At 27.0% G+C, this 17625-nt stretch overlaps 1 protein-coding gene across 2 annotated transcripts in view; it reads left to right on the forward strand.

Annotated features, from left to right (window-relative positions):
- LOC107450413 (WD40 domain-containing protein denticleless) overlaps nt 1–17414 on the forward strand; it is a 50752-nt gene extending 33338 nt beyond the window's left edge. Inside the window, exons 11-15 of one of the 2 annotated variants that reach the window (XM_043055936.3) lie at nt 647–759; nt 6790–6879; nt 11653–11761; nt 15193–15593; nt 17094–17414. In XM_043055936.3, the coding sequence (XP_042911870.2) occupies nt 647–759; nt 6790–6879; nt 11653–11761; nt 15193–15593; nt 17094–17165 (785 nt within the window). In that variant the 3' untranslated portion in view covers nt 17166–17414. The remainder of the gene's footprint in view (nt 1–646; nt 760–6789; nt 6880–11652; nt 11762–15192; nt 15594–17093) is intronic. The other variant, XM_071186771.2, reaches the window with a different exon arrangement.
- Nucleotides 17415–17625: the final 211 nt, after the last annotated feature.

Genomic DNA, 17625 nt, shown 5'->3' on the forward strand with positions numbered 1-17625 from the left:
GTGATGAAAAAAATCTTCCCTGGTATGGTGTCTTAATGATTTTCCATAATTAAACTATTTTCTCTCCTTTTTTTGTATTAAATAAAAAAAAAATGTAACTTTTAAAAAATTTTTTAGTTTTTTTTAAAATTTTTTCTTCTTTTTTCACTTAAATGCAAGTACCACTAAAACTATAACCAATTTTATGTCTGCGAATCCTTGTTGGTATTACAAGTTACTCCCATTGGAGAATCAGCATTCTTAATTTTGTCCTTAATTTTTGTATTTTGGGCTTTCAGCCCTGTAAATAATAAATCCTAAATAATCCTGTCATAATTTGTTTACATTTTGATGTTTTAAATTTTTTTTCTCCAGCATTTGAAACTTCATAGTTTATTCTAAGTTCACATGAATGCAATTTTTCAATACATAATTTTAAATAATTTTAGTAAGTGAAAAAGAGTATTTATGAAGGATTTCTCCCGAAGTACAACATTCTCTGAAGTTGTAACTGTTTGCCAACACGTAAAACTATTTCTCACTGTGCAGTAACCAAATGTAAACTTATTATTTCCATAATTGTAATTTTTTGTGGGAGTTTTAACAACTCCTTTTTAAAAATGTTTTAAGTTGGTAAATATATCAAATTTCATTTGTATTTTAATAGAAACTGTTTATGATGGATTCAAGTGTAATACCTATTACATAAAGTTAGCCTTAAGTGCTGATGATCAATACTTAGCTTGTGGTTCCAGCAGCAATAAAGCTTATGTTTGGAAAGTAAGTTTTATTTCATTTTAACTTATCTGCCATGTTTCTTTAAGTTTAAACAAAACATCAAGACAGGTGAAAATAATAACTTAATTCTGGATGGTCAAAGAGAAAACCTGGAATTTTCAGGGAAATTCACTATCAGCTATGAATATTCATGAAATCTTAGCAATTAATACAGGGTGGCCACCCACCTGGAAAGCCTTGAAAACCTGGAATTATCAGGGAATTTTTTTATACTGGAAAAAACCTTTAAAAATCAGGGAATTTTTTTATAGAAACCTGGAAAAATCAGAGAATTTTAAAGAAAAGCTGGAAATTTTTTCTGCGATATTTTTTTCAATTTCACTAATTTAAATTATTTACTAATTTTCTTAATTTAAGTTATTTTATCCATTATACCGCCATTTTCTAGACCGAAATTTATTGCCAAGCAGTTGAAGTATTATTAACTTAACAATACCTTGCTTGCATCAAAATTTGCTCCATTATAACCCTGTTAAACTAGAATGCCGCCTAAATTTCTCCCATGGTTGCTAAACGATTGTAGAAACCTTTGACTTCTTTGGAGACTATGCTGGGGTCTGTCTAGGTTTTTCTGAAAGGTACCTATTTTGTGAAAATTTTGACATAACTTGTGAAAAATTAAAAATTATATTAAAAAAACAATACAAAAACATGGTAAAAATATAGATTTATCGTTTCGTAAGGGATACAAAAATGAAATTAAAAAAAAAGCATTTTGTGAAACTACCTTTTTTCCTAAAGTTGAATTTGTGAAACTACCGTTTTACCTAAAATTGAATTTGTGAAGGTACCGCTAAACGGTAGTAAATTCGGCCTGGACAGACCCATGCTATGGGACTGCAATTTAGGAAAGGCAAAGATTGTGGAGGTGGAAGAAGCGGTTAGGATATTTGCTTCTGTTTTTAATTTCTATGTTCGACACCATCGAATCACCCAATTGTAAAAACAAAAACAATTGACTAATCTAAACTAAGAAACCATGTGGTTAGATTGAAATTCTTTAAACATTATAATAAGAAAAAATGTGTTTTTCTATAGAATATGCATCAAGAAATTTGACAATTTTGCCTTTACAAATACTGGATATCTCTTAAAATAATAATGCTAATTCAAAACAAACAACATTATTTAAACATTTGTCTTTGGATATTGGTTTAAAGAAAATTGTATCAATGTATTTTATAAAGAGCACTGTTTGGATCAAATACGGTATAGAATGGCTCTATATTGAAATGTAAATAAATATAAAAATTTATTGATGTATAATCACGTGGAATTATTTTCTTTTACTTAATGAAAATATTTTAAACAGTACTTATCCAAGGATCACTCTGTATTTGCTATTTGGTACATTTTGTGCCAAAACTACTTAATAATATTAAAAAAAAATTATTCATTAAAAACAACATATTCTACAATACTAAATGTTTTATTCTCTCCATCTATTTAATATGATATATTGAAAATAACATTTTAAATGAAATATTTCATAATATTGACACATTTTTTGTACCCACCTACAATTAATGATAAAAAAAAATAAAAAAAAATAGCACGCTGACCTGGAAATTTTAAGATTTTTAATGGAAAACCTGGTAAAATCAGGGAAATTTGAAATCTGATTTGAGTGGAAATCTGATCTGATTGAGTTGTAATAATGATCACTCATTTCAACACAAATCTATTTCAAACCATTATTTGGCATTATGAAAACTTAATTCGGTGATGCTATTATTTTTTTTCTTAATCAGCAATGTTATTTTAATAAATAGTTCTTATTAATAAGTATTATTTCAACTCTTTTAAAAAATTTTCTTGTTCCATTTACGATATGCTTTTTAAAACATTAAATTCATAGCTACCAACTCTGCTGGTTTATCCAGTAGACTAATGGATTTTGCCAGTTTCTCTTGGTCAGCTGGTTTCATAAAAATTCTCCTAATTTTTTTATATTTTAGAAAATTCCCTAAAATTGGGTAAGTTTTTTAAAAAAATCCCTATTGAAATAGAACTTTTTTTACAGATTATTGCTTTCTTGAGTATTTAAATAAGTGTTACTAATACATATTGAAGTAAGCCTCATTTATAAATATTTGTTTAAAACTTTTTTTGTTCTAAAATGTTAAGTTTATTTTCATTCAAAATTTGCTTTTGAAATTAATTAAATAATTTTTTAACTTTCTTTGATGAATTAAATGCCTATTACTATTGAAAATTATGAGTAAACATTATACATAACATTTCAACTTCCTTTAATGCTAAATATTGCAGTTTTTCTAAATATTGCAGTTGATGACTATAAGAATCCCTAAAATTCCCTATGTGTAAAATATTTAGTACATTTTGCTACAATTATCATGAAATTCATATTATTTCGTAAAATCTACTGGATTTTTTCTTATTTGTTGTCTGCTATGTAAATTACTTATACTTATTTAAATTAGTTCTTGGTATGATTAGTAGTTCTTTGTATGAGTTACAGTATGTTTCTATAATGTAGATCAGTGTTAATTTATATTCATTCAGTATTAATTTATAAGTATCACTTGCCAAATCAATAAATTCCAAGAAACATATAAATAATAATTAGATAAAATTAATTATTATTCACAGACTAAAAAATGTTTCACTTTTAGAGGTGTTAGTTTTTAATTGTTAGAGAAAATTTGTTTTTAATACATACAGTTGGATTTCAATCATGTGCAATTAAAATTAGAATTAAAATTTTATTTAAATGCTGGAATTAAAATTATATTTATATTGTGTGTGGAATTAAAATTTTATTTAAATGCTCAGAATGTAACATTAAGCAATTTGGAAAGTTGAGTATTCATTTATGAATATTTCTGTTACATTTTACTGATTGGCTGTGTTATGTTAGTGTATGTATGTGAATAGCATGTTCTCCAATACTTGATGTAAAACATTATTACTCTTATTGTCTTAAAATGCTTAGGTGCAAATATGTGTGTATGTGACCTAGCTCTTTCTTAATAATTGTTTTGCACTATATTAACACTTGATATTTGTTTAAATTTACTTTAACTGTTATGTTGTAAAATAAAATATATAATTATTTTAATACTCTGGGGGGATTTAAATGGAGTTATAAGTTCAGAAAAGTCGAACTTAGTGCTCAACACAAATCTTATCGGTTGCATCTTCCAGGATAAGTAACTGGATGAAATGGAAGAAAACTAATAGAATTGTTCTGCAATAAGTATCATAAATATTTCAAGCTTAAATTTAATATTCCTGGAATTAACAGTAGTAGAACAGAATTAATTAAATGGTAATATAATTTATTTAATACGACCGAATTTAAATATAATATTGTATCAGAAAACTAACAATTTTTTTCATAAATACTTAAAGAAAAAACAATTTTCTTAATTATTTCTGTTTTATATAGAGATTTAATATCAACATATATTATTTAAGAGCAGTTTTTGAGTATTCATCCTTAACAGTATTTGATTATTAAAAATTAGTGTTATTTGTAGTTTTAATTTTTCAAGAAATTGGTTAAGTTTAATTTAATAAGTTTAATTAAATTTAAATTTTCACTTATTTAAAAAAAGAAGATCTATTTAATAGAATGGAAATTACTAGTATCATTTAAGCTAAATTGCAATTATAAACTCATTAGGAATTGTTTTAATATTGGTTATTTCTTTCTTTAAAAAAATTTGTTTTTTTTTTCCTTCCATTTATTCTATTTGAGTTAGAAGTATCTTCTCACCTATCACCAGAAATATCTTCTCTGTTTCTTATGGCATAGTTTTTTCCACTATGGAAGAAACTTGCCGCCCCCCCCCCCCTGGTTTAAGGCCTAATGTTTGTAACTGTAGGTGAACAGAGGTATTGATTTCAATTTTTCTCTATTTGTCTTTATCAATAGTAGAGCTATAAGTTAGAAATTATCACTGATGTTATTATTAAAATATGTGAGAAACTGAATATCTTATTGTAAAATTTAAAACAATGATTAACGCTTAACCCATCAGAAAATTCCATTTCGTTTTTCGCTCATCCCTATTTAATGAATGAATTAATATTTATTAAAAAAAAACTGTATTAACATCAAGTGTCTTTCACTACAAGTTTTAAAATTTTTTTATTTGAACTTGAATGGATGATTAAAAAGTATTTTATTAACAATTGAAAATTTGAACAAGTTATAGGGAGAGTGTGAACAGTGCCGTAGCGAGCTTAACTCGCGCCCGGGGCACAATACCTTTTTAGCGCCCCCCCCCTCATTCGAAAACCATCTAATATTAGAGGTAAAATATACTCGCAAAGTAGTAAATAAATTAAGTAAAATAAATAAAGTCATAGGCAAAGTAGTAATTAAATTTGAGACAAAAAATGTAGTTGAGAAAAGAAGACTAGATTTTGAAATGTATATGATCATCTAGAATTAGTTCAAAAGATACCCATTATTTATTTTACATATTTATAAAGAAATATTTTAAAAACATGCAGTTTTAAAACAATAAAAAGTAAATATTTATTATCTCTAAGGAGATACATATATTTAATAATATAATTATAATACATTAATAAAACTAATTGCTATGTATAAATTTTCCGCTTTTGATGAAGCAAATTTATCAATAATATCATCAAAGTTGATCATTTCAAATTTTTCTCTTTCCACACTTAAAAATGCTAAGTCACTTAGGCGATCTTGTCCCATCGTTGATCGTAGATATGTCAAAATTAATTTTAATTTGCTGAATGGCCATTCGCAGCTAGCAATTGATACTGAGAGAGTCAGGAGTATTTGAAGTGCCACTCTCAGGTTTGGAAAAACATCTTCTCCATGCGGGATTATAAAAGTAAGAGATTCTAATGGAGTTTTAAGTTCAATTTCTTTTCTACTGCGGAGTAACATTTTGCAGTCAGAGTTCTATTCCATTGAAATCTGTATTATAAAATTCACCCAATTTTTTAAAAAAAAATTTCAAGGTCGTTATCAACATTATCCTTGTTTAATAAATTTTCAACGTCTAGTAGAAATCCAAATTTGAAATTAAGGTCACTTAATCGTGTAAATCCTGTATATATTTCTTGTTGGAGATGATCAAGAACGCTTTTCATAACGCGAGAAATTTCACTTTCTGCGGAAAGACTGACATCTCTAGCCAATTCTCTGGGCATTTTGCGGCGTCTTCTTACACGTATTGTTGCATCAATATCCCATTTTTCACAAAGAGACTTCGCTTTTTCTATTGCCTCTTCACAGAGCTTGTCTCGAATTTTGGCTAGTTCAGTCGCTAATGATTCAAGATCATGGAACGCTTCTCCAAAATTCATTCTAGGATCTTGTAATCTGAGCTGCACACGATCATTCCTCCTTAAGATTTCATATCAGAAATGAACTGAAGTTATGAAACTAAAAGTTAGTATATTTCCCAACAGAATTGGAGCACCCTGCAAATATTTGGAGATAATATATGTAACCACACAGCGTAGATGCCATAAGGAAGTGCTGACAGACACAGGCCGAGTCAGCCCTGCCATTAGAAGAGACGTGTCATTTCTGTTATGAATATATTATTACAGTTTGATTAGTGTTCCTTTTTATTTACGAATTAACACTTATTATATTTCACTGGCACTAAATTTAAAATATATTTTCCAGAAATAAATTATAATAAAAATAAAAATTATCCAACAATTTTGTTTTGTTGACCATTTGGCGCCCCTTTGTGAGTAGCGCCCGGGGCATGATGCCCCCCCTTGCTCCCCCCTCGCTACGCCACTGAGTGTGAACTAATAGCAGGAATTGAATAAAAAAGAAATCTCCTAATATAATTGTTTTAAAAAAATGCTATAAAGTAAGAAAAGTTATACACATGCATTTAAGAAAAATTGCATTTTGTGTTTTCAATTTCAACAGAATTTTTACCTTTTAATTTATTTCCTTAATCATGTATCATTTCATCTTAATCATATTTTCTTAATCATGTATGATCAATAATAGAGATATTTATTGTTATTTAATAGGTTAATCTTCCTGGTTATCCGAAATGGGAATTTCCGGGACATTCTTCTGAAGTTACTACAGTAGCTTGGGGATCGCATGATGTTACAAAAGTATGTTATTTTCTATGTGTATTAATGTATGTCTTTCTGTCTTATGTTCCAACAAATTACCTTTCTTTACATTAAGGGTGATAATTGCTGAGCAGACCCATGTATTTTTTTTAAAGAGATGTAAAAATGGGCAAATTTTATGTACTTACCCCCTTCAACTTGATTTTTGCAGCATTTAAATTAAAGTATTAGAAGCAGTTTATGTTAATGCTGGCATATTAAACTAAGCACTAAGTATACTATGAGTTTAAAGTTTTCCCAGAAATCTTCGACAATATGTCTCAATCGTTTTGAATATTGTAAAAATACCTACTTATTGCATGGAATGAATAATGAAAATAATATAAATGCATCAAATTATTTATTCTTACCAGAAGTTGTCTTACCAGATGTTATAGAAGCGAGAAGTTGCCGTTATAAAATAGTCAAAGCAAAATCGAAAATTTTGTCTTTTATGTTTGTATCACTAATAGATAATATTGTCCCAATGGTACAATATATGGGACAATATATCCCACAAAACGTAATGTGTCAAAATTTCTCTATCTGATACTAATTAGGTACAATTATTACTTATTTGAACTATTACAATTATTGCAAATTATTATTTATTACAATTATTTGAACAAACATAACTATTTTACACAAAATATGACAAAAATATAGTACTACTTATCTCAAAATGCAGAAAATACGTAAATAAAAACTAAATTGACTGGCACACCGGTTTTACATTCTTATTTTTTCCTGTTGAAAAACCAGTATTTCCAATCAAAAAATTTTGTTAATCAGAAATTTCTAAACATCATCATGAATTGCTTGACAGCCTTTGGTGGGCCTTGGCCTTCTCAAGAAGTTTCTTCCAGGCTAACCTTTTTCTTGCTAGTGTTTTCAAGTTTTAGTTTCTAAGATCAAAGGATCTTTTTCTTGGCCAACTATCCATTTCATTTTCGGCCTGCCTCTTTTTTGTGTGCCAACTGGTCTGGCATTGAAAACTCATTTTGTGGTACGGTTTTCGTTCATTCTGATAACCTGGCCTGCCAATTTTATTATCGTTTAATAAAGTTAATAATGTCAGGTTCATTATACGAGTGATAAAGTTCTAAATTTGTTCTTCCAAGCCACACACCATTTTTTTTAAAATTCCACCCAAAATATTTCTCAAGACCGTTCTCTCAAAGGTACCCAACATAACCTCATCCTTACCAGATATGGCTTTTTCTAAATATGGGTAATTTCTAAATATGATTAATTATTTCTAAATAAGGATAATTTCTGAACATACTTTCCCAAAATCGTAATGCTGGGTTGTGATCGAAATAAAATTTGCCAGCTTTTTGAGGAAATTTCTTCTAGTGGTAGCTAAGTTAATCTTTTAATTTATCATTCTTAGTTTCGCAAATTTAGTTTTTTTGCAAATAAAGTTTTTTTTTCCCACACCACTGCATATAAATGATTCAAAAGTTTACACAAAACCTTGCTTTGTTGTGGCTTTCTCGGAATGAGGTTTTTAAAATGTCAGCAAAAATTCCGAAAGCTTTAGTTTTTAAATGTGTACTATCCTATAAGTGTGGCTTAGAAGATCAAATCTAGAGCTTTATCACTCATATAGTGAACCTGACATCATTAACTTTATTAAACGACAAAGAATTAAATGGACAGGGCACGTTATCAGAATGCACAAAGACCGTACTACAAGAAGAATTTTCAATGCCAGACCAGTTGGCACACTAAAAAGAGGCAAGCCGAATTTGAGATGGATAAATGACCTAGATAAAGGCCTTTTGATCTCAAATACTAAAAACTGGGAAACACTAGCAGGAAAAAGGTTAGCCTGGAAAAAACTTATTGAGAAGGCCAAGGCCCACCCTGGGCTGTCGAGCCATTGATGATGACTGCCCTATAAAATATTTTACAAAAACTGTAGTGTTGGTAGTCCTGTATATGTACGCTTTTAGGAACCGAATTTTGAATTTTATGTTTTATTTTGTGTTTTTGCAAAGTAAAATTATAATAAATTAACTGGTGCGATCAAAAGCATTTTTAGTTAAAGAGATTGATAATGGAGTATGATTTACATTTTAAATAGTTTATTTTTCATAAGTTTTTCATTTCTTTTTATATAAATTTCCATCTTTAAAATTCTATATCATTCCTGTAAATGAACAAATCAAGTAGTGAATATTAAGTATGATTTTACTTGTTTTCTTTTTTAGAAAAATATTTATTTGACTTAAATAGTGCAATCAAAATTTACTTGTTGGCGCATTACATACCTTTTATTTATGATTTCATGTCTACTTGTAAAATCTGTTTTTCATTTTTGGATATTATTGGTGTTAATTTCACTAATTAGCTAGATATTTTAAATAGACAAGATTAATTATACACTTTCCAAATATTTTAATTGAGTCTTTTTCAAAATTTGCCAGCACTTTGGGAAACCTTGTATTGGTATTCGATCCAGCATTTTTACCAAAAAAAGTCGCAAGAATTGCATACAAATGATTTGCTTTGTCTTTATTTTAGGATTTTTTTTATTATCAAAAATAATGTTATTCAATTAGTACTTTATACTTTGAATTTTTTTGCTCTTGGAAAATGCAGGGAATTAAAAAATCATATAAAATAATAGGGAAAATGCAGGGAATTTTTAATTTTTTCTCATAAGCTTGGAAAATACTTTTTTTACAAAATGTTCATCTCTCAATGTGCAAATTATTGATTATTTAGTAGAGATAGTTCAGCTATACTATACTATTTCATTTGCTGTATTATTATTTTTTTAAGTATGTTGAACTGTTCTTTGTTTTTTCAGCAATCAAAACTAGTATTAGTTATCCTAATATAGCTCACAAATTTGCACAGTGATTTTGTGTTTTCTCTTAATATATTGTGTATAATATATATCCCCGCGGCAGAATCACTGCGATATGGCGACATTGTCGAAGAACGTGTGAACGTCACAGAAATAATTTTTCTTAGAAAGTAAAAATTTTGGTTTTCTTTTCTGCAAAAATTATCGAAATTTGTTTTCTCTAAAATTATAATTAATATATACCTTTTTCTCGCTTCGGCGAGAAAAGAAATGTTCGTAATTTTTTCGATTCTTATTTGAGAAGAATGAAAAAAAAAAAGAATATTGAAGTAAAAAAAAATTTTTGTGCAGAAATGTTTGAAAATTTTTTTTTCCTCCACAATTATGTTCAAAAAAGTCTTTTTCACGCATCAGAGAGGAAGAAATGCTCGTGATTTTTTCGTGATTCATATTTGGGAAAAATAAAAATTACAAAATTTTGGTTTTCTTTTCTTTCACGGATTTTACGATTTTAAATTTTTTTTTCTTTTATATATGATGATGATTTACGAAATTGGAAAAAAGAAATAATTTGTGTGTTTTCCTCTTACAAAATGTGAGAATATCGGCCATGATATTAGAATAAAAAAATATTACATATTCATTAAAAAAAAAAATACGTACTATTTTATTATATCCAAATAGGAATTTTTTTGTTGTAGATACTATGTTTTTGTTACTTTAAATTTAATTAATAACATGTATATTATTTATTATTAAAAGTATATTTCAGAAAGATATTAGTGGTAGAGAGGTTTGTCTCAGAAATCCCCCAAAAATTCTGCCACAGGGATATATATTTATACAGGGAAAAGACAGGGAACCTTTTTTCCAGATTTGAGTGGCAACCCTGTTTATACAATTTCAGAGTGCACAGTCTTTTTAAAAAGTTCTTATTTTTGATTTACGCTTTTTAACCCACTGACGGTTCTGCACGTAAAAAGTCGTATTTTAACCTGTAGTCTTCTCCGCACAGTAAAACTGGTTTTCGTACTTTATTAGATAGAAAAGTGGTGTATTGGGATGAAACTTCTTCCCATTGGCTAAACTGCCAGTGGGTCAAAAGCCCTTAAAGGTTTTTTTTATTTGGGATTTGTAAAAAGTTCTTAATTTTCTATCTTTTAAAAAGAGATTTGTTCTTTGCCATGTCAATTTTTGTTCGAAATTACTAAAAATGCATGATTTCGCAATTTTATATCAATATTTATCAGAAACTATTTTATCATCAGAGATGATAGTGCTTCCCTAAAAAAATCCAGATTTTTCTCTAACCGCAGTCTGGAAGTTTCCAGAAATCCAAGGTCCAGAAGTTTCAAGAAATCACTGATCACATTTATGTATAAAAATTCTTGCATATTTTTTTAAAAAAATATTAGAACTAGAATTTATACTTGGCATCTCTTTCATTTATAAATATTTTTTATTGTAGAATAATAAATGTGATTAGGGAGAAAAGTAAACTTATACATGAATATTCATTTAAATTATACTGTATATAATTTATTTAGAATTTCACGTTTTGAAAATATCAATGATTTAAATTTATAAAGACACTTTAATTTTTTGAAATGCGTCATTAATGATTTTACTGAAGAAATTTTCAGGGTTTTTGAGTTGGCTTCACAATCACCCCTGTATCCTAATTATGTAAAGTTTTTGAAAATGTTTTTTTTGAATCTGAGTGATTTTATGTTTATAAATTTACAACTTTAAACAATAGAAAAATAATTTTTATTGTTGCACAAATCCTAATTATGATTTTTTGTGGAAGGTGTTTAAAAATATTTTGAGTGCGTTAAAGGTACTTATTTTTGGTTGAAAAATCTGGCTATGCACCCTGAATTTGACTGTGTAATTCTCATGATAATAACTCAAGTGCTGAATTACATTTTTGTAATTTGTGTTTGTTTTTACAGTTTGTCACTTGTGGAGATGACAACAGGATACTCATTTGGCGAACTATCAATCATGAAAATACTGAACAGTTAAATAAATCTCTTCTTACCGCATCTAAATATAAATTCAGTAAGTTACAACACCAATTCAATTGTAACTTTAATTTCAAATAATGATTTTTTTCAGTGTCCAGTTATCCATCTAACCTAGTTAGATAATATAGTTGCACGCATGAAGCACGTGCTTGGATACATTGTTGTTGATTCTCCAATTTTGCGGATGCTTTTTTAATCTTTATTGTAATATAATCAAAACAATTATCATGAAATTATATTGATATAAAATGATATAACTAAAAAATTATTTAGTACATTATGAAACAATTATCATTAAATTTATATTATATTGTAAAATCTCCTGGTTTTTTTCTTATCCATGATGGCAGATATGGGTGTAATATAACTGTATGAATACAGAGATGATTGTGCTCTGCAAAACATCTGGATTTCCAAATTTTTCGCTAACCGCGGTTCGGAAGTTTCCAGAAATCCAAGGTTCAGAAGTTTCAAGAAATCATCGAGAACATTTATGTATAAAAATTCTTGTTTATTTGATTTCAAAATATTAGACTCCAGAACGTGGCATCTTGCCATTTATACTTGTTTTGAAAATAACAATGATTTAAATTTATAAAGACATAAATTTTTTGAAATGGGTCATTAATGATTTTACACGAGAAATTTTCAGGATTTTTGAGTTGGGTTCACAATCACCCCTGTGAATATCATGTTGATATCAGAGTATTCATGTATGTTTTTAATGTCAGATTCACTTTTCAATTGACAAAACACATTTATATACTTTCAAATTAATAAAAAATATACAACAAAATCTTTCCCCCAAACATCCTCTTCAACTAATGGTAAATACATCAACTTCTTCAACAGAAATTTTACAAAATCCCCAACTACAACAATTTATTTCAATCGATAGCATTACTTTCCACAGTTACCTACATTATTTATTTTTTGTGTTTGAATTTCTAAAAGTTTTGCTTCAAACTTTATTCTGCTATACGCAACACGTGTAAAAAAATATTAAAAGTTAGAGTTGTTACAATATGATATACCACGGTTTTATTACTTCTTAATATTATTAAATAACTAGACAGTAAGTTAATAACTAGATATTAAGTATGTGAATTACTAAAAAATGATTTAATTTTTAAATGTTCGCTACGCTAAAACAATGGTTTTAACCTATTGAATATGTTTGTGTATTCCTATTTGACAAGTTTGATATTTAAATTTTTGTTTATTAGATTATGATCTCTTGTATAAGTAAAAATATTTGTTAACATAATATTTATGTCTATAAAATCAGGATTAGCATGATTTAAATCGCCTGATTATTATTATTTTTTTTAAATTATTAATTTAAGCATAGGAAATTTTTTTTCAATATAATTAAGAGATACATTCTTAAGAATCTGATTTCAGTAATAATAAAGGGTTTTCACTGAGAAATAATGAAAAGGATGTGCATGTAAATTATTAGTTTACATTCATATCTCATTCATAAATTCACAAAAAAGCATTAATTTAAATAAATCGTGATTTTTTTTTTGTAAAAAAGAAATACAGTCGGACTTCTATTTAACGAACTTCCATTTTGCGAATTTCTCTATTTTGCGAATTTTTTCTAGGAACCAAGAACATCTTGGAAATTTCTGCGTAAAATATCTTCCAAATAGCGAAGTGAATTTTCTATTTAACGAAATTTTCCTTGAGATCCACTTTTCTTATTTCCCAAAATATTTCAGAACATTTCAAGCATGTTAACGCATTTTAATGACCTTGAATTGGTTTTTGAAGTCCCCTCAACTTTTAGAGAAAGCAGTAAAATCCCTTTCTGCTTGCATTTCTAACGAAAAGCTCAGACAAAATTAACGGATTTTATCAGTAGCAATTAAACTTAAGAATGCATGTGGTAATGTATGTTTGAAATTACTTAGCAGTTATATTTTTATACAACAAATAAATACAGTTATAATTTTATACATAAATTTAGATTTCTTTTTTTAGTTGAAAATGTATGTAGCATGATAATGTAACACTGGATAATGTTTTGCTCTATTCTTGTTTTCCATACAGATTTCTTTTATGGCTAAGATTTATATAATAAATAGTAGATACTAAGTTTACAAGATAAAGGTGTATCAATTTGTATTTTAATTATGTCGAGTGTTTATGAATTTAAAACCTATTTCGTGTTTTTTAAGTATGTCAAAAGGTGATTTTCTATTTAACGAATTTTCCATATAACGAACTTATTAGCGGGATTTATCAACTTTGTTAAATAGAGGTCCGACTGTAATAATTATTTAAATAAACTGATTTTTTTTAATAAAAAATATAAATTTAAGTATGAAATTTTTTTCAAATTTTTATTAAAATGCATTGAGTTAAATAACCTGTAATTTTTTTTAAAAATTATATATTTAAATCAAAGGGATATTTTTTAAAAGAAAATATTAATTTAAGTATAAAATTAAAAAGATACATTATTTAGGGGGTCATTTTTTTTTCATTGATAATGAAAATTACATTCTAAGAAATAATAAAAGGGATATGCATATAAATTATTATATTTTAAAATTGATAAAAAAAAGACAGAGATTAAACGTAGATGAAACTTTTTAATTTTAATATTTTATTAAATATATATTAAATATATTGCTGGCAAAAAAAAAAAAGAAACGCTTTTAAGTTATACCCATTTAGTTTCATGCTTTACAATGTTTTCAAAACTTGTTAAATATGTAGTTAGTGTATGTCAAGACTATATTAAACAAAATGACTTTAAATAATTTTTTCAGTTATGTTTTCTGATCTGAACTAATTTACTCTTTTTTAGATATCTAATTCACAAGCCTAACTATTGAAATAATAGCTTGAAAAGCCTAACTATTTTATCTATTCAATGATTATTTTAATAATTAAACAACTTTAATTATTTTAGCTAAAAATTTTGACTACAATAATGATTTTAAAAAATATTAATACATTATTACATTTTTGGTTTGTAAATGTAAACAAGTAATATAAAAAACAAAACAAAATTTAAGTCAACAAAAAAGCATTTTATTTTAGTTACTTTTTATTAAATAATTACAATTTCTTTCTCCCATATAAAACTAATATTAATTAATTACATTTAATGAATGAGTTAATATTTGAAAAAACTGCATTAACATTAATTGTCATCCACTAAAAGTTTAAAAAAATGTATTTGAACTTGAGTGGATGAATAAAAAGTATTTTAATAACAATTGAAAATTTGAAACGAAGGAGAGAAAAAATTTATTTAAACCATATAGGCCTGATTTCTTTCTTTTTTTTTCTTCTTTAATCTTGATTTTTGCAAATCCTGATATTATAAGCACCCAAATAATTTTGTTTTTTTTTTATGAGTATTGAACTATATTTTCTTGTTGATTTAATTTCTTTAACAAGCTTAATTAAAACACAATTATATGGATGAAATTTTTATTGTTTCAGTGACTTCACCTCCAAGCTCTGTTCCTGGTGATTCACCTCCAAAAACTACTCGAAATCATTCACCAAAAACTCCTGTGATGAAGACTATTAAAAGTTTTTTTCAACCGTTATCATCTCCTGACGATTCTCAACTGATCAATGAGATACCAATGACTCATAATTGTAATGAAAACCTAGTTCTGCCTGTGCAAGTGTTGTCCCCATCTAAAAATATGAATCCTAACATCAATCCTTCACCTACTTCTCTCAGCATTCCTTCGCATTCAAAATCTAATGGAAAAGAAAATCAGTTGAGTTTCTCTTCAAAAGATGCTTCCTTTGGACAGTTGAAGCGAAAAACATTAACCACACCAGATATTCAGAGGCATTCCAAAAGAGGGAGACGGAATTCAAATGTTAGTGTAAGAAATTTATATTTTTATAAGTTCATTTTATTATTAAATTTATATATTATTACTTTCATGGTGCGTAGCATTTTCAAAAAGTGCTTAATTTTCCCTTTTTGAAAATGAGATTTTTTTTCTCACCATGTTGATTTTCTCCATGGTACAATGTGCAAAAGTGTGCTTTTCACATTGTTCTATTCAAAATTTTCACAATTCATTCAACCACAACATGGACACTCAACCACAACATGTGCACTCAATTTGCACAGATTCCATGGTAAGTCTATTTTGTATCTCGATCGCCTTTTCAATGGTTATTGCTACCAAATTCTGCTGAATTTTAAGAAACCCAATTTTTAATATGATTGTAGGATGTGTGATTTTCGAATTTGAATTATCACTTTTCACATATGTATATATATTTGCTAAATCAATCATTTATAAAAGGGAAAATTATTTAGAAAAAGTATGTTGTTTTTTTAATTTAAGTATTTTTTTGACTGAATTCTAGTAATTAAAATATTTAATTTTCCTTAAATATACTAATTTTTTTATATAAAAATTTTTTGCTAGAACTCTAACGCTTATAGAAGAATTATCATATTTAGAACCAACCTGACTAAATGGATCATGTTATATGACAACTAATTCATTTAATAAAATTTTACTAATGTTATTGAAATTTTTTTTCTTCTTATTTAGGCAACTATTTTCATGCTTTACTACTGAAAGCAACTATTTTGTTAATTTTTTTCTGTGGCAACCCTGTTGGAAAATAATATAATATAAGAGGAAAAGATTTATAACGTTTAAAGCTACAATTCGTTGAACAACAAAACTGAATACCTTTATCCTTTTAATATGAATAATTATGCTTTTAATAATGATAAAATGTTTTTTTGCATAAGGATAAATGAATGCAATATTAAAAATAATAATAAACTTTTTTAATAAAACAAAAACTCGTCTTCATTTTTGTTTCTTGTTCAAAAATTAACCATTTTATTTTTCTCAATATATTTTTGTAATTGTGGCATAATTTGAATGAAAGGGTTTTGGGTAGGACGTTTTAAACGTTATGTAATTTGCAATATTTCATGAAATTACATGTTACTAGTTTAAATATTTTATAAATTATTATCTATTTCATTCAAGGCTTTCATTGTTTTAATTTTATTTAATTCCTTAATCATGGTGCATAGCTCTGCTCCATTTTACAAGATATTCTCAATTTCAGGCTTCATTTTCCACCCTCTGAAATCGAACCAAAAAACCTCTCGATCTTTTTATGGTGGCTAATATAATCAAGAAAATAGTTTGTCATAAACTAGTTATTTTATCATGATCATGTAGTCTTTGAAAATTATTTTGCATTTTGTTATATAGAGCTCAAAAATATTTTTTGAGTGTTCAATAATAGCTGAAAAGGTGCTTATTTTTTGTTGAAAGATTTGGCTATGCACTCTGTATTTATTCTTTTTCTCCAATAGTTATATTTTTGTATCTTCACTTTAGGCTAAGAAGAATCAGAATTCTGAAGGAAATATAAGAAATTATTTTACCTCATCCTTGTCACCCAAAGAATAATGTTATTCTCAGTGTCCATCTATCTGTGTCCATCAAATCATTTAAAGAAAGCAAAAATTTGTAAATAGAGTGAATGAACTTAACCCAATATTTATAATGACAGTGAAATATTTTAATGGGCTTTTAAATTTTTAGATTGGATTTTGACTTAACGGAAACTGTAAACAGAATGCTTTTGTTTTTTGTTGTCAATGTTAAAATATATATATATGAATTGTGTACAAAATAAATAAATTATTGCACCCGTCATGGAAACATTTTATTGAGACAAACTTTGTGTAATTTTTTTTTCACTGAGCTTAGGAAGATTCAGGTTTTTATACAATTTATTCGTACTTACTATTACATGGTGCGTAGAGTTTTTAAAAATTGCTTAAAGGTGCTCATTTTTGTTTTTTAAAAGCCCTTAAAGGTGCTTTTTTTCATTGAGTGTTTTCAAAAAGTGCTCAATTTTCCCTAT

Source organism: Parasteatoda tepidariorum, chromosome 3 (genome assembly GCF_982258835.1).
Source record: "Parasteatoda tepidariorum strain Cologne lab strain chromosome 3, Ptep-v5.0, whole genome shotgun sequence".
NCBI classification, from domain to species: domain Eukaryota; kingdom Metazoa; phylum Arthropoda; class Arachnida; order Araneae; family Theridiidae; genus Parasteatoda; species Parasteatoda tepidariorum.